The sequence below is a fragment of the Phyllostomus hastatus genome, unplaced genomic scaffold, assembly GCF_019186645.2.
Source record: "Phyllostomus hastatus isolate PE091 unplaced genomic scaffold, TTU_PhHast_1.1 phas_contig_551, whole genome shotgun sequence".
Classification (NCBI taxonomy): domain Eukaryota; kingdom Metazoa; phylum Chordata; class Mammalia; order Chiroptera; family Phyllostomidae; genus Phyllostomus; species Phyllostomus hastatus.
Window position 1 is genome coordinate 5,465,230 of NW_025333909.1, and position 27,039 is coordinate 5,492,268.

Below are 27,039 nucleotides of genomic sequence, written 5' to 3' on the forward strand. Positions count from 1 at the left end.
ATTCCTTTCTCCTAAGTTTGGTTTTGTTTTCATTGAAACGTATTCAGCAGGCCAGACACAGGCTCCTACCTGCTTTGCTACTGGCATGTGGGGACAGGCAGCTACAGACAAAAAAAATGTAGTATTTCGATCTTTTCCTCTATTAGTTTTCATAGTTTTTGTCACAAGATTTGACTCTTTATAAAACCCGCAGTTCCAAAAAAAAAAAAACCAAAAACACGCCATATGTTGTTACATGCGTCAATATAAACAAATGTAAACTCCTACTCACTATAAACCTCGTCCAGACCAGACAATTTAAATAGTGGCCTCAACAATGGAATGGGAAGTTACTCATATACTTAAAAGTTGACTTCACAAAAGGTGATTTATATTTACCTTGATGTTTTTGTCATGTATATAACCCAGTCGGGCAACCAAGAGATGAGTCAGATGCTTAAATATGTTTTTAACTTTCTGCAGAGCTCCAGAGGCAGTAAGGAACCAGCTCTGGGAGCGCCTCTGGGGAAAGATAAAGGGGGTTAGTTGGTGGAAGTGGTAATTAGAGCCAATTACAAGTTGACTTATCTGCATTGTCATTAAAATGCCTGTCAGACCTCTCATTTTCGGGACACAGGAAAAGAAAGGTATAGCTTAGACGAGGGAGAGGGTTAGCCAAAGGGAAAGGATTCCTAATTCTGTTCACAAACGTACCGTGTAACATTAGACAAACACAATGCCTTTTGGCTTCCAGCTGTGCTTGGAACCAGTGAATCACCTGGTTCAATGTCTTGCCTTCAAGAAGTGACGGCGTTCGTCCAGTCCCATTTTCCAAATGAGACATGAAAGACCTAGGTAGCTCAAGGAACGAGTATGTCTTGCGCCTCCTAAGCGCAATGGATTCGATTGTGGTCTTTCAGCTTAACTGTCATGAGGAGAATGGAATTACTCACGTCATCCTCCTCACAGATGCTGTATACAGGTTAATACAGAACCGCAGAGCACTTTGAAAACACCAAGGGAAGCTTATAAATATAACATTACCAAACAGAGACACTAGCACTTGGAATAGATGGGTCTCGAGGGGAAGGAACGGGCGGGAATGGATTTGGCCCTTTGAAGAACTACCTTGAGGAAAGAAATAGAATTACACTCAGCTTAGTTAAAAGCACCAAACTCACTTTGTGCAAACGTGCAAGAGTGTAATTAGCAGTAATGAAAACTTGAGGAAGAACAGGAATGCCATTGATGGATTTATCATTAGGTTTGAGAGAGTAATCAAAAGAGGTGACATTTTCCTTGTAAAATAAAAAAATAAAAAAAAATCCTGGACAAAGTGGGCTCCTTGGGGGGAAGGGGAAACGGAAATAACAGGTTTTTTCCTTACAATTTAAGAATCCTACACAACCTCTAATGGTTTGGGGCCTTTTGTCCTTAAAATGATCTGTAGTTTGGTCACTGAATGCCTGGACTCGTTATCTATCTTCCTGTCTCCGATCTTTCTTCACCCCGCATTCTGGACCATTCAAATGACCCCTGCCCAAATCCCCGCCTTTACCGGCTACTTTGAACACATCAGCCACCTCACCTCACAAGCCCTGGTTATCCTCCCTATTGAATTACTCATTCATGATTTCAAGGCCCTCCACCAATCCACTCCAGTCTTGCCTCATTCCTGATCCTTCTCTGCGTTCCTTTTCTTCCAATACACTTTCTCCTCATGTATGTGAAATAAACGCCACTCTGGCATCTGGTAAGTCATCTCTCTTCACTCTTCCTGAAAATCAACTCGTATTTGATGTAAAGCTTATACAGGGAGGGGAGGGGCAGGGGGATGTCTTTTGAATAAGAAGACTCTTGCTAGTCGTCGGACATGGTTAGCTAAAGGAGAATGGAGCTAAGCTTCCCCTCCCTTACGTTTCTCAGGGAAAAACCAGGACAGAACAGGTCGGAGCAGAGTGTGGAATAGTGCTGTTGACTAGGGACTGCTGGGAGTATGTGCTAGTTCAAAGTATTCAAGAGGGTCTGCAGTAGGTTAGGATTTGTCCCACGTTTTCATTCCACTAACACTTGAACAAGACTCAATTCCTACACTGTCTCCCTCCGTAAAGGTGTGCAGTGGTCACTATCAGAAAGACAGATCCCTAGGGGGGAGGAAGGGCAATTGCCTTGGTTAAATAGGCACCAATGGTGTCAGGAAGGTTATTGCAAAACGAGGGTGGCAGTGTCACATTGGACAGTATTTCTATGGCAGTCTACACTCCAGGGAGTACAAGTCTTACGTGGAGGCCGGAGGGGCCACTGTGTTATTATTAGTCCAACATGAGCGATGCGGGCAGAGTCTGGTCACCTGGCAGATACCGAGCTTACGAACAGTATGTATTTTGGATTTTTCAATTTTATTCACCTCAGTATAACAGCATATATAAAATGTTGCACAGACAAAAAGTATTTCTGAAACTTGGTCACTCCTTCGGGATTGGCACAGAATACAGAGTTTTGCGGGGGGGGGGGTGGGGGGAGTCAACGGTGGAAGAATTTCCAGTTTCTAAGGGCAGATCTGATTTGGACATAGGCAAAAGTCCCTTGAGGATCATTCTGGTCAAATAAAGCAGGTAATAATCTGAACAGAAATTTTAGTGCAATAAGGATGTAAAAGGATGACCTATTTTACTGTTCGAGTAAGTATCTAGAAGCCTCATAGCATGCCACCCTCAAATAAAACAATGGTTAACTAAGACAACTGTTTTTAAAGTTTTGTTTGGGGCCCAGAATGTGTTCCCGATTTTGTGATACTAGAGGGAGAACAGACAATAGCTAAGGGACAACTACAAAAGAGTCAGCTTCTCGGGGAGGCCGAGGTGACAAGGTTTCCCATCAACCTCCCCCGGCTTCGGGATGGTAGGCGGCTTTCGTACCCGGGGTGCATCGGTGGCCGGGCTCGACTGCAGTAGGAGTGCTGCGGCTCTTGGGAAGCAGAGGGTGGTGCTGGGTTACACAAAGACAACCAAAACTAACACAAACACACGTAGGTTTCCTGGTATGTAAATTATTTTTGAGGTTAAAGATCTCCTTTTACAGAATTTAGTATATAACAAATTAAAAAACCAAACTTCTTCACCTCCCAACATTAAATAACTAAATGTGCAAAAGAACCACCATTAAATAGGGCATCAAAAGCTATACATTTTCTATGAAACAATATATGCACAGATTTTCAAAGCTGTGAAAATGCAATAAAGAGCACAACACATTTTGGTCACTTTATTAAATGACATTAAATAGTTTAAGTTTCAACTACTAAACAGCACTTTGAATGGTGAAAACACAGATAGTATTATTGTCATACTTGAATGCTTTTCTTTAAAAACACAATTCCAGTCCTTATATATATTACAAAACAGCCTTAAAGGAAGAAGTGACATCTTTTCTACAGTACTTAAGATACTCAATACAGAACTGAAAAGCAGTCTAACAGAAACCAAGGCAAGTCTTCACAGCTGTATGATTTCAGCAGCCAAAGCTGGATGACGGACTGAAACATTACTATACAACCGAGACAGAACATATACAGTATCACAATACTAAGCAAAAACGCTTTACACCCAAAGAAATAAAACAGGTTACAAAATGTGGAGAATTTAGCAGGCAAAACTGTATTACAAGCAACATTTTAAATCGTCATTTTTTAAGCCATTGCAACTATTTAAAACATCTAAAACAAATATAAAAATGAGCCTTTTAGTATCTTATTGACGTGATTTTTGTCTTTAAATATTTGTTAAAGCTTGATGTTATACTCAAAGTACATATTATGTAGCTAAAATGTCAAGTGAGAAGAGTGTATGCAAAGTGGTCCAAGTTTTATTTCAAACTCTCTTGTTTCCAAATAATCCTCCTATGTATTATTCTTTAAGTCATAGTTTCGTCTATGGTAAAACAGTTTAAAAGGTTGCTAAAATTTTCATTTCTATGTCTTTGAGCAAGTAATTAGACCCTGTCGAAAGTTCCCAGGTCTAATAAATCAGGTTTAAAGTATTCTGGACTTGTAGAAATACCAACTGATAACAGTTGGCCAGAGTGTACTGTCTTCAAATATTTATCGCATAAATCTCGTCTTTTTCGTTTCTCCTAAACGCGCATCTCCCCCACCCCCACCAATGAAACGGGTTCTGTGGCTGGCATAATATCCAAATATATGGCATTTGTTAGTGATAACTCAGCGTGGGGAAGTGGGGGGTGAATCCACCAAAGCTCACGGATTTGGTTATCCCCAACTCAGTGCTCTTAGATGTTTTAACCACTAGTTCTTTCGAGTGAAAAATGGAAAGCTCTTAATCATCCAAACATCTCAAAACAGTTTTGGCTAATGTTAAACTTACTCTAATCCAGGGATATCTGGAGCCAATCGATCCTCCACCCAGCTTTCTTTTTTTTTCTGGAATTCCTTAGCTGTTGCCACTACCTGTTACATCATCATCTCAGAAATGTTTTTGCCGTGTTGAGTTGACTCCCATAGTCTGACCATGTTTTCCTTTAAGAAACTCAAGCAAACCCAATTGTACATGAATAAACTTTATAGGTGATTTTTACAGGTCTGGATTAAGAAAAAAAACAACACAAGGATTTTCTAGTAAAACTTCTTGAAAGGGTATTACATGAGGTCATTTGGATCAGAAAATTGCCTCCCAGAACTACTTTTTTTTAAAAAGTATCAAACTTTGAGACATCATTGAAGAAAACACAGTGGAGTTGGGGGGAGAGAACAAGGTGAGAGAAAAGAAGGAGCATCAAAGCCAGTGATTCTTATCTTCAAAAGGAATTAACTCACAATACTGACAATCCTGGGAATTGTTAAAGCACATTCGTTGTGTGAACTTAAAGTCAGCAATGGTTCTGCCATCTTGATGCTGTTCATAAAACAGGGCGTGAACTTAACAACCACAGCGCCGTCCTGAACCTCCTAAAATGCTAGAACTCGACTGTGTTGGCCCGCATCCCACTGCCAGCAACAGGATGCGGCACTGGCACTGGCACTGGCACCGGCACCGGCACCCAGCCGTTAAAGAGATGTGCTTTGTATCAGTGCCAGCAGAGAGGAAACCACGTGTGGAAGACAATCCACGACCCCGAAATTTTACTAGTGATTACTTCAGCACATAGAAACTGAAAATAAAAAAATGGCAGAAAGACTAAAGAAGAAAAGGGAATTCTCTTCTTAGGCTGTACTTAAGGCTGTTTATACCATGCCAAGATCACTGCGAGACTCCTCCAAGTTTTAGAGCAGTAGTATTTCAGAATATTGCACACAATTCTGTGTCAGAGATAACCCTTAGTTTTGAGCTTTCAGTCACAGGCATGACATAGCAGGAGCCCGGTTTCAGACTTCAGTCAAAAGAACATTAAAACCATTTCAATCACTTTAATCAAGAAATGGATTAAGTACAAAAGTATTTTATAACTTGAGGAATCAACTCTAAGAACTCAGCTGTGTTTTTCGATGTAAAGAATGAATATATAAATCTGTATTCTTTCCTAAATTCGTTAATTTTATGACAATTTTATGGTCGCTAAAAGCAGGCATAAAAATTTAGAGAGGAAATCTGTGGAGTTGTTACTATTATGGAACAACTTGTTTTCACTGAAAACAATTTGAAATATCTTCTGTACTCAATGTGTGTAAGAAGATTCTAGGCAACATCACTGACAAATGTCAGGAGGAAATGGTATGCCCTATTTAAAAAAATTTAAAACTAATATGGAAGATTGGCATTTAAGGGGACCAAACTATTTATACAGTTGAGTTCTGTTAAGTCATTGATTCCTAAAAAAATAAAAGATCTTTCTATGATTTTAACAATCCTTTAAGCTTTTAGTGCAAAATCACATTGATTTCCCTTGGGAAGGTCCTGGATTTTTGCTTCTCATCGGGGGCGGTGCTCGCTGTAACGGCGGTGGCTGCATACCGCCAGCCACGGACTGATACATTCCTCTCATATCAATCTGCTGGTAGTTGGAAGGATTCATGATTAAATTGGGAGGCTTTGGCATCATGAGGTGACTGAGTGCGGCTTGCTGATAAGTCATTTGTTGCTGCTGCTGTTGATTGTACTGCTGCTGGAGCCTTCGGTTCATAAGTATTCGCTGAACACAGCTGATTAACTGGAGAGAGAAAAGGGAGCTGTTACAAGTGCATGACCTGTCTCAAAGAGGCAAGTATCAAGTTTTGAGTTAAAATCAATTTGTTAGGGGGGGGACCATACCAAAAGGAAAACACATTATTGTTGTCACCATTACTAATTTGATGGCATTCACAGGACCATTACTGTAGAAACCAGTTAGTAACACCATTTAGGGCTAAATTCTCCTAATGACTTGACTATTGTATTGCAAGGAGCATTTAGGTTAGTTGCCATAGTAACCTAGCCTGCACTGTGATTAGTCTCAAGTATTAGTTACAGCACTTTCTGTCAGCTCTCCTTTCTCTGTCATTCTTTTGAATATTTCACATTATGACAGACAAATAAACATTTTTAGTGACAAACACCACAGGGAAAAGGCCCTCACAAGTGGCAATAACTCCTACCTGGAATGCCTGAAATTTCCTACGACTACGATAATCTAAATTATCATATTACCACACAATTCTATAGCGCTTTCTAGGTAAGATTCACGCCACAGAAATGTGTTCCCTGATGTCAGGAGTTGACGTGTCGCGGCGCAAGGCAGATGGCCGGCAAATGACTGCTGGGAAAGGTGATCGAGGATCCCGGGGTGCGCTGGCCTTCTTTCTTTCTTTGGATAAAGCAACATTTTACTTGCCCGACTGTGTAGTCGGGCACCTGTTTCATGCCAGCTAGAGTTCCACCCTCAAATTAAATCCATTAAGAAGTATACTTTTTTTCACGAATTGTTTCAAAATGGTAAATATGGTTAAAAAGGAGAAATTCCTTTTTAGGAATGTACGTTTTATCGGCATTTGTTTAAGTCAGATGTATACATACACATGCATGTATGTCTAGCTATCAAGTTTAATTTTAAAATTCTACTGGAAACAACTTGAAAAAACTTCCTTTCTAGATGTCCAGGATGTATAAAACATAAAATTATATGGGAGACAGCCTATATAAACTTCAAGAGAACCCATTTGGAAAGATATTGTTCCTTTGTAACAAAAGATATTACCTTTTCTTGACATCACTAGGTTTTTGGACAAAATTTCTTCGAAAAATAACCAATGATCATCCATCCGTATGAGGGGTGGTTATCAACACAGACATCATACAACCCCATTATTATAAATTCAAGAAAAGTGAACATAACCAGGAGATAGAATCCTTACCATCTGCTGTTTTGTCAATACGTCATTGTAGATGGCTTCTCTTCGTTTAACATCAAGCTCCTGGCTGGCTTGTCTACTCAATGCTAATGCCTGAACTTGGGCCTCTGAGAGATTCATGTTTTCCTTCCACTAAAAGAGAAAGTTTCTAGTTACTCCTATTGCAGTAGAATTGAGGAAAAAGAATTAAACTACTTGAAGATATTTGGGATTTTGAAAATCTCTATCTCCCTTTCCCTTTATTCTTTTCTTAAATTTTATTTATTTTTATTTTTAGAGAGAGGGGAAGGAAAGGAGAGAGGGAGAGAATCATCAATGTGTGGCTGTGTCTTGCACACCCCCTCCTGGGGACCGGACCCACAACCCGGGCGTGTGCCCTGACTGGGAATCGAACCAGCAACCCTTTGGTTTGCAGGCCCGAGCTCAATCCGCTGAGCCACACCAGCCAGGGCCCTTTACTCTTTTTAAAAGAAAATGACGTTGTAAAAGCAGGGTACTGTTTTCCACTGTGTGGACAAGGGTTGCCTACCTTTTGAATAAAACTATTTGTACATTGTGCAACAAGTCATTAAAATATGTTTATGTAAACAATCCATACATGTCTATGATTGATTTCCCAATTCTTAGATTTCACCCATTTCTCTTGTGTGCCAACAATCTGGGTGAAACTGTTGAATTAGAGCCTGCCACCATTATACAGTTTACTAGTATTTTACTATTACAAATCAAGTTATAAGAATTATGCTTCTTCCCCCTGCCCCCAGAAAGTGAAGCAAATAATAATTAAAAATTAAAAACAGCCTTGGCTGATGTGGCTTGGTAGATTGAGCATGGACCTGCAAACCAAAGGGTCCCCAGTTTGATTCCCAGTCAAGGCACATGCCTGGGTTGCAGGCCAGGTCCCCAGAATAGGGCCCATTGAGAGGCAGCCACATATTGATGTTTCTCTCCCTCTTTTTCTACCCCCCTTCTCCTCTCTGAAAATAAATATACAAAATCTAAAAAAATAAATAAATAAAACAGCCCTGGCTGGTGTGGCTCAGTTGGTTGGAGTGTCGTTCTATAACCAAAATGTTGCAGGTTCAATCCCTGGTCTGGTCTGACAGTGTATGGCAGGCAACCAATGGATACTTCTCTCTCACATTGATATTTCTCTCTATCCCACTTTCTTTCCCATTCCCTCTCGCTTGGAAAAAAAAAAAAAAAGCAATGAAAAAGACGTCCTTGGCTGAAGATAAAAAAAAAGAGTGAAAACAAATGGTGGGGAGAAGAACAAAAACTTCAAGCGGGAGTGAAGACAACTGCCAATGAACTTACTACGGCTGAGATGATGTCCTCAAGAGGCTGAATCCTCACTGCTGCCACGCTGTTGGTGGCTTCTACAACTTTTTCTCTTCCTTGGTTTATGAGGTCCTGGAAGAAATGTAAGACATAAGCTATGTAGGACATATAAAAGACAGTATAGTTTGAAAATATAGGGGTTCTTCCCCTTGCTACTTTCCAGAAGTAACTGAAAAGAAGCACAAACTTCAGCATCAATAAAGTGGAGTGAAACTCATCAGTGAAGGTCTTGTTAGGAAGATGAAAGTTTGGGCTTCATTGAACCAATAATTTAATAACTTCAATGACTCCATAAGCACATTTTTAAAAGGAGACCACAGATTCAATTAAGTTATTAAATTATTGGAACAATAAAACTAATCTTTCTCATTTACTTCATAATTGATTCTAGTTTGAAATCAATTGTTTCATAATACTGGGCATTAACATATACTTAGTGCTGCATCTACATGGAATTAGAATGTAAATTGAGGTGTGCATTTATTCTGCTTTCAAACAGTAAGCAAGTAATCTGTTTATTCAGAGTATCTTATAACTGGACAAAGTGCTGTTTCCCTACCCAGTCAGCTGCCCTACTGTTCCTTGACTAAAATAATTCAAACTACATTAATTGAAGGTCTGATTCCCTTGTGCTCTGAACAAACCACATTTTACTGCACTGTGCTGGTTCAAAAAGGTCAACAAATAAAAGAAAAATTTCGTGGTCTATTCATAGGTAATCTTTCGGAGAATGTGATATTCCTGCAATAGGGAACCCTCAACAACAGGGCACTTGAAATTGCCTTTAATTCAAGTGAAACTACTTTTGTACTTCACAACTTACCTCCAGCTGTTGATTACTCATTGCTGACAGGGCTCCCAAATTGAAAGGAATATAAGGAGTCTGAGAGTTGAAAGTGACAGGGGGTAAATTGGTCCCAGTTGGTATGTTGAAACGCATGGTCAGTCCCTAAAAACAAAAAATTATGCACTTTCCACACTGTGATTTAAAACTTGAAATTCTACATCACCTACTGGTTTAGAAAAGAATCCATATTCTCAGATCTAGGAAATTATTAACACTCTTCCACACACAAACAAAACACCCTTTTCACCTGAAACCAAGATCTTATTACACAGAAAGCTTTAACCCCTAAAGGTATACTCTTTTTTTTTATAATTCCCACAGAATGGGGCAACTCATAATTCTGATGAGACTCCTAACATCACATTAACGTTAAAGAAGTTCGGTACAATGAGGTAGGAGTTTAAAAAGGATTCATGTATTAGGATAAGGTTTCCCATGCTCAGGCAGTTTTGCTCAAGTGAGCTGGTGTCTGAAATAGACATGGAACTATTTTAAATGAAGTTTCTGCTGGAGATGGACATTAATGTCCAATAGTGAAGTACTTCTGTGTTCTGATACAGAGTCAAAATTTAGATTTCACGGCACACATGCTAAAACAACATTTACTCTCTCCTACCTCCCAACTCTAAGCTCCTGTGTGTATGTTACTACAGTGAGGGTGTTGATGGGAGTTAAGTGATGCTAAATATATACCTTTCCACTAATCTCTCAATTTAGCAAGTGCTAAGCAGAAGTGGGGTTGCTACTCTTTATGTGGAGAATATTTTCTTCCCTCCTCTCTTCCCACACTACTGCCAAAGGCTATAAACAGACTCTCACATCCGGGGACTCTGTTCGGGAAGATTCACCTGTTCTAAAGGTGACCCTTTTCTTCCTCGCTCATCTTTCAAATGACTAACATCCAAACCAAAGCAAAAAGCAATGCATATAAACTACCTTCTTCTCTGCTTCATACTCCGCCCAGGCTGCTTTTCTTTCTTCTTCAGTCAACTCTTCTTCTTCTTTGTGGTCCAAAAGAGAATCGTGTTCGTGATATCCTACAATGTGTTCTTTATGTATTTGAAGAAGTTCTGCAAGTATGGTGTCCTGTTTAGAGGGGTTGAAATAACACAGAATTATTTCCTCCCTCCGGATCATATTTGGCCTACTGTTAAGACTAGAAACTGGCTGTTACACCTATTTCTGACATATATGATAAATTACCCAGAAAACAGTTGCTAAACATGCAACACCAGCCTCTTATGTAAGAACTGCACGTTTACACAACATATTTTATGGATTAACTTTTTTGATTACTACTTTTCAGCTTTCAAAGTATTTTCTCCAACTTCTATTTTTATACATATTTTTTGCTTTGTTCTACATTGATAACAAATGCTAACATAAGTCTTCTTAAATCAGAAACTACATTGGATGCTTATGCTAGAAATTATGGCTACTCCTGCTTATAAATGCTCAACAAGTTTATTTTCACAATCACTTTAGCTACCAACCACTATACTAACAAAAACCAAATTTAAATTAAACAGTTACAAGACAGTTTAACTGAAACATTTAGTGCTTATATTTCAACTGTAGGGAAGTCAAATATTAATTACATTTGTAAGGACCCATGGCCCAATTTAAACCGATATTGTTTATCAATTTATTATCATATTATCTTTTTTCAAAGTCACAATGTCTTAAGTGAGTCTTTTAAAGTTAAAAAAATAAAATCCCCAAAATTGGGATCATTTATATATTCAGTTAAGAACACCAAACTCCTGTTCTCTGTAATTAAGAGAGAGACACACACACAAAGAGAGATTGGGGAAAGGGGATTAAAGTGAATGACAGATACCTTACTTGCTCATAAAAATTAAAATGTTCCCAAGTTTTTTTATTAAGAAATCACAGATGAAAACCTGAATATATAAAAGGCAAATTAATTCACTTCACAAAATGATTTTTCCATAGCCTTGAATAGCAAGTTCCCTTAGAACATGCTTTCTAAATTAAGTGTGAACTTAGTGAAGGAACATAAATAATTACTGGTCAAAAGAAAGCACAGGGAGGTATACAGCACATTAAATTTAAATTCAATTTCTATCTAGTAATTCTTTTTTTTTTTGGTTGCCAACTTTTTATTTTGCAAGTATATATATATATATATATATATATATATATATATATATATATATAAATTACTTATATATATATATGTATGTATACACGTTCAGCATTCATTATTAACCATCATCTTACATTTAAAGGCCAATAATTCCCAGAAAGTGTTTTCTCAGTAATTCTTAATGTCCCCATAAGTTTTAGCATAGAAAAAGCCCACACTTATAAAGAACTTTTGCTGGTGTCTTTAACCATACTTAGAGTGCAGGGTCCAACACGTAGTAGGAACTCAAATGTCTGGTAAATAACTCAAGATGAAAAATTTAAATCATGTACAGTAGCAAACGCTGACACTAACTCCAAATATTCTGATATCTGAAATCATGTAAAGAACTTTTTATCTTGCTACCCCAATAAAAAACACCTGAAATAATCACTTCATAATGTCATGAAAGAAAATGACTGATCTTCTTAATGGATACTGCTGTTAATTGAGATTGTATAGTTCATTTTGACATGCATGTGTTATTTCTTTTGTTGAAAACAGAAAACAGTCCAAGACCATACAAATGAGAGGGTTCAAGAAAGTCTACTGGTGGAATACACAGACGCTAGGAGGCTCAGTTCTTTTGAAACGTTAATTAAACATTTCTCTCCTGTACCAGTGTAGAGATCTGCCATCCAAACTGACTTCTCTGGCCCACACCATACAGAGCAGGTTTATGATCGCTAGATAGATCTCCAAATTTCAGAGTTACCGACCAAGCAGGCATGAAGACAGGCCAGCCTGAATTAAATCCTATTAAAAATAATGCTTTTTCAGACATGTGTCTCCCATGTGCACTCTCCAAGCATAACCCCAGAAAGAGGTATGTGATAAAACCAGATAACACTGACTAATATTTTTAGCAAGTGATCATGCCAAATATAATTAGAAAATTCAGCTGTTCTACAAAATACCAAATAAATTCAAGGTACAAATGTTCTATGGATATAGTCCCTAATTTTACTTCTGTCTGGTAATGTGATGTGTTTTTTTTCTTTTTAAGGTTTTATTTATTTATTTCCAGAGAGGGAAGGGAGGGAGGGAGAGAGAGAGAGAGAGAGAGAGAGAGAGAGAGAGAGAGAGAGAGAGAGAGAGAGAGAGAGAGAGAGAGAGAGAGAGAGAGAAACGTCAATGTGCGGTTGCTGGGGGCCATGGCCTGCAACCCAGGCATGTGCCCTGACTGGGAATCGAACCTGTGACACTTTGGTTCACAGCCCGCGCTCAATCCACTGAGCTACTCCAGCCAGGGCTGTGATGTTCTTAAATATAGTTAAAGATCACTTCATTTCTCTAGGAAAGCAACCTGAGGGCAAGACCAAGAGAACTGTAGGCTAGGAACTGAGTTTATTTTCAGCTATGCTACTGATTCTCTCTGTAACACTGGATAATAACTTAGTCTACCTATGGCTGTAAGTGAAATATGAAATACTCTCTGATCACCTGTGTAACAGAATGACCAAGAATAGCAGAAATAACTCATATACACTCTTTTAAAAAATATCTGAGAGCCCTGGCCAGGTGGCTCAGTTGGTTGGAGCATCTTCCTGTACGCCAAAAGGCCAGGGGTTTGATTCCCGATCAGGGCACATACCTAGGTCGCGGATTGATCCCTGGTCAGGGTGCATACAGGAGACAACCGATCAATGTTTCTTTTTCTCTCCCCCTTCCTCTCTTTCTAAAAATCAGTAAATATATCCTTGGGTGAGGATTAAAAAAAAAGAAAAATTATAAAAAAAAGTCTGAGATACTAGGGAGTTTTATCAAGTCAGTCATTAGCATCCTGTCATTTTAAAGACCAAACTTATCATATTGGAAATGGTAGAAACTGATGTCCAGAAAGGCAAAGTAACTTTTTTTCTAGTCACACAGCTAAGGAGTAGCTGAGACTAGAAGCTAATTTGCCTGAGTCCTATTCCGTGATCATTCTATCACACTATAAAGAATGACGGTTTTCTTGAGGTTCTCCAATTTCCGAGATCTATTCTCTTAGAAAGAAAAGTTAATGCCCTGGATGATTCTAAGTGAGGGAGAAACCAAAGGTCTTTTGCCCTCCACTTTTAACACTTTTGTACTTTTTGAATTTTTTAAAAAAGAAGCATATGCTAATTTCTAATTAAAGAAAATATAAAAACTGAAATTAATACAATTCTCCGACGCATACTTCTAAACAGCCAGTTCAGGCACAGCCTAAATCTGACATGAACTATTTTATCGTTTTCATCTTCAGGACATTTTTCATCTTAGGAAATCACATTTCTAAAAGCTTTTAATGACTTCTCCCCACCAATTCCAGTTTTAAGATGTATCTTGTCTTAAGGTCAGATTACAGTAGAGATTCAGCTTCTGCCCATGTAATATCTTTCATTTTGACCAACATCAACTAAAATGCCAAAAAGTCAGAAGAAAAGGACACGTGACTTCATTTTGATCACTAAAAAATGTTGGACCCTTTCCCTAAACGTTACCGCCCTCTTAACATGAAATAAAAACACAATTCATACTGCTTCTACTGGCTATGACACACTTCTTTTCAAAGAAATTTTTAAAAAATTAATGGAAACAATGCTACTATTCTATTACAAAATCTAGAGATAACTACTGGCAACATCTGTATATTCCTCTACACATTTATACTTTACACATTTATACATAAAAATGGGATTGTACTTTACAATTCTGAAATCTTTTCTGCCTTAATATCTTTCTATTGACATCATTTTACCTCAAATATAACCATCATTTTTAAGAGCCGCAAGGTATTACATAGATATACTTTATCATCTATTTATTTTTCTCCTAAGGGTTTTTATTAAGACATTTAAGTCACTTTTAGAAATTACCGAATCTGCAATGAAACAGGTAATGGATAAATTTTAATATATTTCAACCACTTGTTCATACAATAATTATACCGATAAAACTCAAGGACTTGAACAAGTATGTTTTACCACAATCCTCATTTTAACAAAGGCAAGACATTCCATGTAAGGTAACGGACTTTTACAGAAACACAATTCATTTACACAGTTAAGAAACAGGAGAACAGAAAGTGTTCGTTCCTCGGGCGTGCTGCATGAAGCACAAGTAAGAAAGAGAAAATAGAGGATTTCTGAAACAAACTCTTTCTACATCTTTTCCCTTTTAAATTAATTGCAGCATACTGTCAATACAAGAAACAGATGATGTGATTAAGAGGGCAAAAACGTATTTGTAACAGGATCCTCCGAATATTTCTTTGGGAAAAACAGCTTTTCAAAGTCTAGAGCAAGTTACAAAAGTTAATAAAGAAAAATTTCATCCCAATATACAACACAATCGGTGGAGAGGTTTTTTCTTTTTGTTTTTTCCCCTTGAAGCATGCATTTATATTAGTTGCTATAGTAACACTATTATTGAAAACAATACTGGAACAGAATCTATAATCACTAGGCCAACAGTCATCAAAATGAGGTTTAAATTACATCCAAATGTGTACCTTTACTTTTCTTTGTCTAAACTTTATTTTTCCCTTAAATAAGTGAGAAGGCTTACAAGCTGGGAAAAGCATGGGCTATATTCTAGCTAACAACGTAAATTAGTTTAAGCTTTAAAAATGACTAGTTCAATTAATAAAACAAAGTTAATGATAAATTAAAAGTTGAAGTTAATTTATTTAGAAGTTTAAAGTATTTGGCAAGCTGACAAAAATTCCCATCTAATTAATTCTGAAATTCAACCTTGAAAATAAAATTTTTAAAAAACAATCAAGGCTTTGCCTGGGGGTGGGGGCGGGGGTTTGCCATGTTTCAAAATATTTTGCTTGCCATCGCTTTGAATTTCAGTTTTATAATATCTGGAAATAAAATGTCACTAGAATACTTAAGTGCCATAAGACCCACTCAAAAAGCTATGAAGAATTCCTTTTATTACCTAAATAAGTCTAGATTCTTAGTGAAGAAAAAAAAAAAAACAACAACTTAATATTACTGGTGAAAAAAAGTTTCTACTTTCAAATTTGAAGACTGTTTCTTCCCAAACTGCACTGGAAAAAACTGCAACATATTTGATAAGTAACTGGAGAGCTAAGCTACTGAATGAAGTTCACATAGCAGCTCACATCAGATTTTCAGGTCAAGAGCACATAACCTTTGCCAAAGAGCATTTATAAATATATCCAGATTCCCAAACTGGAGATATGAATAAGATAGTGACAACTATAGAACTTGTCACTTCCAAGGAAAGAAAAGGCAGGAATGACTTTGGTGAAGGGTAAAAGTCAGAGTCTCCTTTGATAAGAATGCTTTGTATTCAACTTAACATCTAAAGAAGTAGATACTATATTTAGCATTTAACCTTTATAAATTAATTATCCATTATTACAACACATGCCACATACCAGTCATTGTGAAGCAGAGTGTTGGTCTAGATTTTAAATGACTAACTTTTGAGAGGTTACAGCTTTTCAAGCAGAGCCTGAACTGGAATTCAATTCTCAGGCTATACAATCTGGAGTTCATGTTATCTCTATATTTTATAAACACTGTTATATCCTCTAACTCAACTATAAGTGTGCTATAAACAGGAAACGGAAGATACACAAAATAGGCATGAATGCAACTATTGGGCAGTCCAAATTATATCTTAAAGAAAACATTAAAAGATAAAGTGGTAAAAAAAATAACAAATAAGGCCATCTAGTAATTTGTACATTAACCAAATTTCTCTCACAATTTATATTCCCTTAGGGCCAAACTATTAAATTTGATATAAAAAGCATGGACATGGAAACATCGGTAAATGAAGACACAAAAGTGAGACATTCTCCTACTTAATTCCCCTAAAAGTATGTCAGCTTCAATTTTCCACTGCTCCTACTCCTGGAAATGTTATAGAACATATTTGCATAAGCCACCCTAACCAACTGAGCAACACACTGTAGGAGGATATTAATATGCAGATATTGTGGCCTCCAAGTACCTGTATAATTATTTCAGGACCACTGATCACTCATACATGTTAGTTATGTCCCTCTGAACTCCCCTAAAGAAAAATGGAAAAGTGAAAGCACATAAGAGCGTTGCTTCCCAGGTTTCTCTCTACAACAATTTTTATCAAAACACTGCTTAAAATATAAAATAAGAAAGATACAGGATTTCTTCTGATATAACTGCTGAAATCGATTATTCTGATATTATTCTCATATAAATCAATTATACTGATATAATTTTGCTGAAATCAACTGATTTTGTAAAAAAGACCTGTGTCGGCCTTCTGAATTTCAGAGGGAAGTTTAAGGGCAGGATTTAATTTAAATGAAAAAAATATAGATAGATAGATAGACAGATAGATAGATAGATAGATTTATACCCTTGAAAACTGAGAGGCTTCATGTGTAGTGGTTGAGATCACAGGCTCTAGAGTACCGCTGTCCAACAGAACTCTGGGTAACGACGGCAGTGCGCTGTGTCTGCACTGTTCAGTATGGTGGCTAGTGACTACTGAGCATTTGAATATGGGATTAGCGTGACTGAAGAACTACCATTTTAATTAATGTAAATGTAACTAGCCACGTGTAACAACTGGCTCTTGCATTAGAAAGTACAGACCTAGAGCCTTACTGGGTTTAAATCCTAGTTCTAACACTTAGTAGCCTATGTCCTTGAGCAAGGCATCTCTTGGACTCTTCATCCCCTAGCCTGTAAAATGGGCATAAGAAGGCATTTGCAATGTGAAAATTAAATTAGATATCCCATGTGTTAACATGCAGTTATGCGATCTAGCTTCAGAAAAATCGATAGAGAGGTGACTTGGGTTCAGGCCCCAGCCTTAAGAAACTGTGATAGGTTCAAGCATAGAGCTAACTAGGGGTAAAAAGGGTACTGACCTGCCTGTGAGACTCTGGCCTATCTTGGAATCCTGCCACATAGCCACTAGTGTTGTCTGCCTCCCTTACTGCCAAACATTTTCTTTAGAGAGTATGGTTAATGAAAACTTTTGTACTGTGAAAATCATCAAATCAGAAAAACAGAATGCATGGTCACACACTCATCACCTAGATTTATTAACTGTTAATACTTTGCCACATCTGCCTTCTTTATTACATCTCACTTGTATGTATTTCAGTATAATCTCTGAAATATGAAGACATTTCCCATATAACTACAATACCATAAAATTAATAACTTCTTAATTCTCTAACATCCTCGGATACCACAGGCATATTCAGATTATACCAGTTGTCTGCAAATGTCTTTGATTTGTGCTTTGTTCAAATCAGGATCCACTCGAGGTACACACTGCACTGGTTTTTGCGCCTGTTTCTTAAGGTTCTTTTATTTTTTTTAAGATTTTATTTACTTTGATTTTTAGACAGAGGAGAGGAGAGGAAGAAAGACAGGGAGAGAAACATCGATGTGTGAGAGACACACCGACAGCCTGCCTCTAGCACGCCTCCAACTGGGGACCGGGCCCGCGACCCAGGCCTGTGTCCTGACAGGAAATTGAACCAGCAACCTTTTGGTTCACAGTTTGGTACTCAATCTGCTGAGCCACACCAGCCAGGGCTGCTTTAGACCTGTGGAAAGGGTATTGGCAGGAAGAGAAAGTTGCATGTAACACCAGTAGAGTTGTCCCAGTTAGCCGAACAAGAGAAGGAAGTATTTTGGTGAAGAGTGATTAAATTCTGTCAGATCCTACTGATCGATGAATAGGGTCAGGTCTAAGAATTGAGTATTTGATTTAGCCATGCAAAGGTCATTGGTAAACCAGGCACTGTGCTAAGCACTTCATGCATACTATTTAATTTCCACAGTAATCCTGTGAAGTAGATCCTTCCCAGGCCCATTTTATAGCCTAGGAGACCAAGATTCAGAAAGACAACTTGCTCAAGGATAGAGGACTAGTAAGTATTAGAACTAGGATTTAAACCCAGTAAGGCTCTAGGTCTGCACGAACCCAAGAGCCAGTAGCTACATATGGCTATTTACATTTACATTAATTAAAGTTCATTGTAAATCCTCCCCAATGAAATCTTGCACTCACATGGAATATCTAATTTTCAGAGTACCGCTCTGGAGTACCGCTATCCAATAGAACTCTGGGTAATGACGGCAGTGCGCTGTGTCTGCACTGTTCAGTATGGTGGCTAGTGACTACTGAGCAGCAGACCATGAATCAGCATGGGATGCTGGCTTCCTCCCCCACAACCAACCTGCACAAACTACAGAAAGGAAATACATGAATTCTAGGAACTTACTGACACGTACACACAACACCCCTGGGGTGACAACAAACTGCCACCACATGCAATCTGAAGCAGCGTTACTGAAAAAGATGCAGTACCAAAATTTCAAAATAAGCATGACATATATACTTAAGGAAACACGGGAAGATATTTTCAATATAAAACAAAAAATGATCTAAAAAGAGTCAAAATAAAATATTAGGGATAAAAGTAATCACTGAAGTAAATAAATGAATGTACAGTATGAATGGCAGGGGTACAGCTGAAGAATCACTTAATGCGCTAGGAGATCAGACCAAGGCACTCTTCCAGGAGACGGTAGGAGAGGATAAAGAGCTAGGAAATGCAAAAGAGAAGCTAAAAGATGTGGAAGCTAAAAGCAGAAGGGCAAGCATTTAGTAATACCAGTCTCAACCGGAGATAAAAATAAAGAGGGTAAGATTTTCGAAGAAGAGTCATACATTTTTCAGAATTATACATCAAAAAACCAAGGCACACAGAAATCAAATGGCTTGAAATTAGGTCAATTCAAACCCAGATGGCCTTGCCCAAAGGCCCCTGCTTTTAACCACTACGCCATACTGCCTCCGGGCTGAAGTACAGTCAGTTCAGCATCAAAGATCATTCAGGAGGACTGGGACCAGCTACACCATCATAAGATTTTGCAGGGACTAGAGGATGAAATCTATAGTCTCCAATATTACATACTTTAATAACACTTAAAATGCCTTCCCATGAACCCCCAGTATTAAGAAGAAAATGTGAGGATGTGAAGAAAATGGAACCCTAGTGCACTGTTAATGGGAATGGAAACCAGTGCACCCACTACGGAAAAACAGTATGGAGGTTCCCCTCCAAAATTAAAGATTGACCCACTTCTGGGTATTTACCCAAAATAAATGAAAACATTAACTTGAAAAGATATCTGCACTCCCATATTTACTACAGCATTATTGACAACAGCTGAGACATGGAAATAAGCTATGTGTCCACAGATGGATGAATGGATAAAGAAAATTATACACATACACACAGAAATATTACCCAGCCAACAACATGGACAGACCTGGAACACATTGTGCTAAGTGAAGCCAGTCTGACTGAGAAAGATACCGTATCTCCTCACTTATATTTGGAATCTTGAAAAGATGAAGTAATAGAGATTAGAGCTGTAGTTATGAGGAGCTGGGAGTATATCTGTGAAATGGAGAAATGTTTGTCAAAGGGTACATTCTTCCAGTTATTAGATGAGTAAGTTCTGGCCCTGGCCGATGAGGCTCAGTTAATTGGAGCATCATCCCGTCAACTAAAAAGTTGCACGTTTGATTCCCGGTCAGGGCACATGCCTACGTTGTGGGTTCTGTCCCTGGTCAGGACATGTATGAGAAGCGAGCAATCGATGTTTCTCTACTTCTCTGTCCCTCCCTTCCTCTCTCTCTAAAATCCACGAGTACGTCCTCGTGTGAGAATAATAATAATAATAATAATAATAATAATAATAATAAAAAAGATAAGTTGCAGTGATGTAACATGGACACAATACTACTCTGGATGTTAACTAGACTAACAGTGGTGACCACTTTGTAATATATACAGATGTAGAATGATTATGTTGTATTCATGTCAATTTCATCTCAACATAAAACAGTTGGAAATAAAAAAGTGTCAAGTCATATCAAAAGAGAATGTCTCAATTTACTTCTTCCAAAGGTTTAATCGTATGACATGTTAATGTCCGCACAAAGATCCAAGGCAGGTGCCACCACTTACCAATGCCATAATGTCATCATCTATAAAATACAAATAAACTGCACTGGCTTTGTAAGGTGGCTATAAAGATTCAGATCCAATACAGTGCCTGGCACAGAAAGCACTCAGTGTTAGCTACTGTTCATTATTGTGTTAAATTCAAACATTTACCTGAAAATGATTATAAAGGCAAGTCATGCCAATACATAGCGTGTGCCCACAACAGTGGTAGGATTTGTTAAAAATACATTCCTAGGGCCCATGCCCAGATCCTGATTGAGTAGATCGTGGATGAGGTCAGGAATCAGCATTTTTACCAAGCTGCAGATTAGTCCAAGGACTACACACAAGGAAAAAGGCTACCTAAAGGCATGTAAATCATTGGCTTAATGGCCAGCTTTCAATTTTAGGACATTTCTTTCTCACAGATCGTATTTTTAGTGAATACTTGCTATGACTAGGTATTATTCCGGGTGCCGGGGATACAGCGACGAAGACGCACTGACACATTCCCTGCTGTCACACACTGGTAGGAAGCGCATGATCTGGAGGAAACAGATGCATCTTTTCACTTGTCTAGGAAGCCAAGAAGTTCCCACCATTTAATTCATTAATTTGTTGAGCATTTACTAAAGACAGACCTGGTATTTCAAATTTCAGAATTCCCATGATCTTGAGTAGCAGATATTTCTGGTACTTCAAAAGGAGACACTTCCAGAAATGTTGGTGAAGTAGTTAGAAGCTATAACTCACCTTCTCCCAGGACCAAAGTGGAATCACAACTGAATTAGAGAGAATAACCAACTGAAGTCTAGCCGAACAGAAGTGTTATAACCAAAGATTTACTCGAGAAGCCACATCGAGACTGGTAGGGAGAACGGAGACATGAAAAGGGCTGCCAAGCTCACGTGGGCCACGACTGACATTCTGGAAGGACATCTCAGCTGTAGGGCTTCCCCTGAGATGCCGGGGTCTCAACAGAAAGCTGGGCTCCGTAGTCCAGAGCACCCGAGTCTGGAAAAGGAACCCAGATAACTTCCGGCTATGAAAGATGGGATTCTGCCCATCAGGGAGAGACGGGAGTCTGCTAGAGACACAGGTGCATTCCTAAAGGGCCAACGCACAAAATTTTGTTCCCAGCCACACACTCTGGGCTCCAACAGAGGGAGGGTGGAGTGGACTAGAGTTATGTAAGGCAAGTCTAGGGTTTGTGGCTCTGGGGAGAGAGCTGAAGGAACAGCCATCAGGATCCCTGTGCTGAGTCACTGTCCCACACCACAGACGCCACCTACCTTGGGTGAAGCACTCCCCTCCGGGTTACATCATCCTGGGGAAAAGTGAGAGGCCACCCTAAAGATTCCTTCTCACACACACACAGCAGAACTTATGCTCTGCTGAGGAGTCAGCTTCCTTGGGCAGGGTGTAGAGGTCTCTGCTGACTCAGGGATCCCCAGTGATTGAGTAGTGTGGCTTTTGGGCAGGGGCCATTACCCCCACTTTCCTGTGAACCTGAATGGAGCTTTGCCCTCATGGGAGTTCTGCTAGTCCCACCCACCTGACTCCTAGTAGCTCCGCCCTACCAAGGTCCACGCAAAATCTGGGACAGACTGAGTTCTGTGGCTCTGGGAAGGGGGCCACACACCCCACATTTCCCCATCATCTGAGTAACACCTCTCCATCACAGGAGATGTACTGCCCTATCCTCCCGACCCGTGAAGGCCCAATCCTGCTAAGCTCCATCTCTTCCTGGTGCAATCTGGGACAAACTGACTTGTGTGGCTGTAAGAGAGGGATCATTTTTCCCACACATGCCCCACCAGAGGAAAGCCCTGGCTTTACACAACTCAGTTTGGTCTCTTCGGGCCTGATAAACTTTGTGGGCTGAGCTCTGATGATTCATTGAAACCCCACTCCAAAACAAACATGCAAGCAACCAGCAAGTAGCACGTAGACTTGGTGTACCCGGGGACATTTGCTGAGTGGCCTCAGACCAAGCACTGGCACTGAGACTGAATCTGTATCATGCTGCAGGACACCACCTGCTCTGACCTGGTGACTGAAAACACACCTCCTACAAGTCCAGTACCACCAGAAGCTCTTTCAGTGACTAAGCATAACAGGCAGAGTCAGGAAGAGGCAGTTTGCAAAGTGATTGAGACTTTCACTGACCTGCACCTGAGCCCAGTGCTGGTAACAGCCAGCCCTGGTGCACAGGATGGTCCTTCCCACAGGCACCCAGGCCCAGCAGAGGGAGCCACAAACTGTGCAACGCTTGTAGCTCCAAACAGGTTGCCCAGGGCCAGTCACAGGCAGTGTGTGACATTTTTCTGCACCATAGTCCCTCCCGAAGAGGCCGCAAAACCAAAACACCCAGTGGCCAGTTACAATCACTATCCGAGCTGGATCCAATGAGCTTCACAGGTGGCATATCCAAAGGGAGATGCCAGCACACACCAGAACCTGCAGGAGCGAATGCCACTCTGTGTGGTCAGCGCCTGCACAGCAGCTCACGTGCTGTGGTCTGGGCTGAGCCTCACAGCCAGCCAGCCTGAGGGCTGATTCCACCCACAAATGGGCCAAGAGCAATCAAGACCGAATTACAACAGGAGGGCCCACATAACCCCCACACAAGGGACATTTCTGGAGCACTCAGCTCAGGTGACCAAGGAAACTGCACCACTGGACTCCACAGGGCACCTACTACATAAAGCCACCCCACCAAGACTGGTAGTCAAAGTAGATCTATCTAATACATAGAAACACACACAGAAAGGCAGCCAAAACTGGGCGACAAACATGCCTCAAATGAAAAAACAGGAGATAGCTTCAGGAAAAGAGCTAAAGGAAATGGAGGCAAGCAATTGATCAGAACCAGAGTTCAAAGTAATGGTTATAAGGATGCTCAAAAGCATGAAAAAAAGAAAAACAAAAACACAGCAACCATAAAAAAGGATGAGTAGACATGAAAAATGCTCAACATCACTAATCATCAGAGAGATGCAAATGAAAACCACAGTGAGATACCATCTCACACCTGTCAAAATGGCTATCACCAATAAATCAACAAACAACAAGTGCTGGCGAGAATGTGGAGAAAAGGGGAACCCTTGAGGCACTGCTGGTGGGAATGCAGACCGGTGTAGCCATGGTGGAAAATATTATGGAGTTTCCTCCAAAAATTAAAAATGGAACTACATTATGACCCATCAATCCCACTCCTGGGAATATATCTGAGGAAACACAAAATACTACTTTGAGAGAATGTATTCACTGCTGCCTTGGCTGGGTAGCTCAGCTGGTTAGAGCCATCCTGATACACCAAGATTTGATATCCGTCAGGGCACATGAAAGAACCAACCAATGAATGCATCAATAGGTGCAAGAAATCAATTTCTCTTTCTTTCTCCCTCCCCATGCCCGTCTCTCTCTCTCTCCCCCTCTCTTACTGTCTCTCTAAAATGAACTTTAAAATTTAAAAACATAAAACATACACACCCCTATGCTCACTGCAGCATTATTACAACAGCCAAGATTTGCAAGCAGCTCAAGTGCCCATCAATAAATGAATGGATAAAGAAGCTGTGGTACATTTACACAATGGAATATTGCTTGGTTGTTCAAAGGAGAGGTATCTTACTGTTACTGGCAGCTACTTTGCTCAGCTGCAAAGAAGGAGGAAATCTTACCCTTTGTGACAGCATGGATGGACCTGAAGAGCTTTAATGTAAGTGAAATAAGCCAGTCAGAGAAAGACAAACACCGTATGATCTCATTCATATGTGGAATCTAATGAACAAAACAAACTAACAAACAAAATAAAAACAGGCTCATAGAAAACAGACTGAGAGCTGTCAAGAGGGGAGAGGGTGCTGCAGGGCTGGGTGGAAAGATGAAGGGATTAAGCAAAGAAAAACAAACAAACAAAAAACCCTCAGACACAGGCAAACAGTGTGGTGATGACCAGAGGGGAAGGGTGAGGGAGGTAGAAGACGGTACGGTGGGGAGAAATGGTGATGGAAGGGGGCTTGAGTTGAGGCAGTGAATTCCTAGTACGATATACAGATGATGTGTTGTAGAATTATACACCTGGAACCTATATAATTTTATTAACCAGTGTCACCCCAATAAATTCAATAAAAGTTAAAACTAAGGAAGTATTTCCTGAAGTCTACCCCAAATGCTCCCTAATGAAATCTTGCATTCCACCCCCAACTCTGCCAGCAAGGAAGCCTCAGATACACTGACGTTTCCATTAGCACTGATTTGTAAGAACGTGCCAGGGACTGGGAGGCTGACATCTAGGAGCATTACTTGCACCATAGTCTCTTCAACCCAAATGTTTTCCCTATAATACATGGTGACTTTCGCTCCTTAGTAGTTTTTCTTAGTTTTGATACAATCAAAATAAGGTACAGAGCAGCACTTGAAATAAAGCATGGTCAGTCTATCAATAAGTATTTATTTTGTAGTTTGTGGAGGTGCACTAGAAGCACTCCTTCACTTTTAAAAACATTATTGCAGAGGGACCAACTGGCTATAAGGTAGACAATTCTTCTTTCTAAGTACAAATCTTCTTTCTTCAATTCTTTCTAAGGTAGACAATTGTACATATTATTTAAGGAAAAGAATCCCTAAAGGCTAGAAAGGGTAATATTTGACAAATGCACGCTAACATCACTCAAAGGGATTTATCTATATCTAGTAATTAAATAGTATCATATTCCCTCTTCTTTTTTATTAAAGATTTTATTTATTTATTTTTAGAGAGGGAAGGGAGGGAGGGAGGTAGAGGGAGAGGAAGGGAGAGGGAGGGGGAGAGGGAGGGGGGAGAGGGAGAGGGGGGGAGAGGGAGAGAGAGAGAGGGAGGGAGAGACAGACAGACAGACAGACAGACAGACAGACAGACAGACACATCAATGTGCGGTTGCTGGGGGCTGTGGCCTGCAACCCAGGCATGTGCCCTGACTGGGAATCAAACCTGCGACACTTTGGTTCACAGCCCACGCTCAATCCACTGAGCTATGCCAGCCAGGTCATATTCCTCGATTACAATTGATCTCTAAAAGAATTTAAGCTTCACATACCTCCCTCTTCTGTAACCTACCTGAGATTATTGCCTCTGCCCCCTAAATGATTTTTAGTCTTCTACTGATCTGTGATACCAAGCTTAATCCTCTCCTAAGGATCAGGACCTCATATGGCTCTTGTGAAGTTTAAGTCTATACTGGTCTCAGAGAACTAAACAGAGTATAATGACAATGTTAATAATAACTATGGAAGGAAAATAACAGCTAACATACGAACCCTTACTCTCCGCTAGGCACTGTACTTTACATGGCTCATCTCCTGTGAGGTAGGTCCCACCCTCATCTTATTATCGGAAGTGAGGCTTGGAAAGCTTACGTGGCTTGCCTAAGATTATGCCCTAAAATAGGGTGGTTGGTAGGTTACTTGGGAAAGGAGCATGGCTTAAACCATTTGCTTTTTTTAAAGATTTTATTTTTTTATTTTTAGAGAGAGGAGAAGGTAGGGAGAAAGAGAGGGAGAAACATCAATGCGTGGTTGCCTCTCACGCGGCCCCCATTGGAGGCCTGGCCTACAACCCTGACATGTGCCCTGACTGGGAATCGAACTGGAGACCCTTTGATTCACAGCCCACACTCAATCCACTGAGCCACACCAGCCAGGTTCCATTTGCTTTTTTTTACTTGGCATCAACGACTCCAGCAAACACTGAATGGGAGACTTTTTGTTACCTACACAGAAATGGTAGAATTAAAACAATTTCTCTAGAATTTACTATGATTTCTGGTGATCTATTCCCATTCATATAATCATTTTTATGCCAGCAGATACACAGAAATTTGTTTTATGACACAGAGAAGTAGGAGACAATGACATCCAATCTCATACCTAGTTCAATTATGAGCATGGCTCCTCAGAGGTACATGTCAGCACCAACAAAAATTGGGTTCATGTGCTACCATGTGGTTACTATGCTGTAGGTTATTAATACTTGTGCCACAATTAAATGGGTCCTTTTGAACCTCTTTTTCTCCAGAGTAAATGTATGCAAGTTCTTGAAATCACGTGACTAGCTATTTTATACTTCACAGCAAATTATCTTCATGGTGTATATTTCTCTCTAACGTTCAACCTTGCATTACCATCTACTGGCTAGTAAAACTGAACAATAACATCTCTGTTGAGTACGTTACGCTTTGCGGTATTAAAACTTGAATAAATGACTAAAGACAAAGGGAGAAAATTGTGCAGACACAACATCAGGGGGCAGGAAGCAAACCTAAAACCTCACTTTGGTTACTTTAGTTTAAATCCCCATTTGTTCTTCCTGTAATTACCAACACAGAGTCCACGCTTAAAAAGACACACGTAGTACAGTGCTATAA

At 39.6% G+C, this 27,039-nt stretch overlaps 1 protein-coding gene across 6 annotated transcripts in view; it reads right to left on the reverse strand.

Moving 5' to 3' along the window:
• Nucleotides 1-3,216: 3,216 nt before the first annotated feature.
• The window catches only part of ATRX (ATRX chromatin remodeler), a 180,794-nt gene continuing 156,971 nt past the window's right edge, over nt 3,217-27,039 (reverse strand). For all 6 annotated transcript variants that reach the window (XM_045847497.1, XM_045847496.1, XM_045847494.1 and 3 more), the window contains 5 exons: nt 10,443-10,592; nt 9,483-9,608; nt 8,636-8,731; nt 7,322-7,450; nt 3,217-6,141 (listed from right to left, as the gene is read on the reverse strand). In XM_045847497.1, coding sequence (XP_045703453.1) covers nt 5,863-6,141; nt 7,322-7,450; nt 8,636-8,731; nt 9,483-9,608; nt 10,443-10,592 — 780 coding nt within the window. In that variant the 3' untranslated portion in view covers nt 3,217-5,862. The remainder of the gene's footprint in view (nt 6,142-7,321; nt 7,451-8,635; nt 8,732-9,482; nt 9,609-10,442; nt 10,593-27,039) is intronic.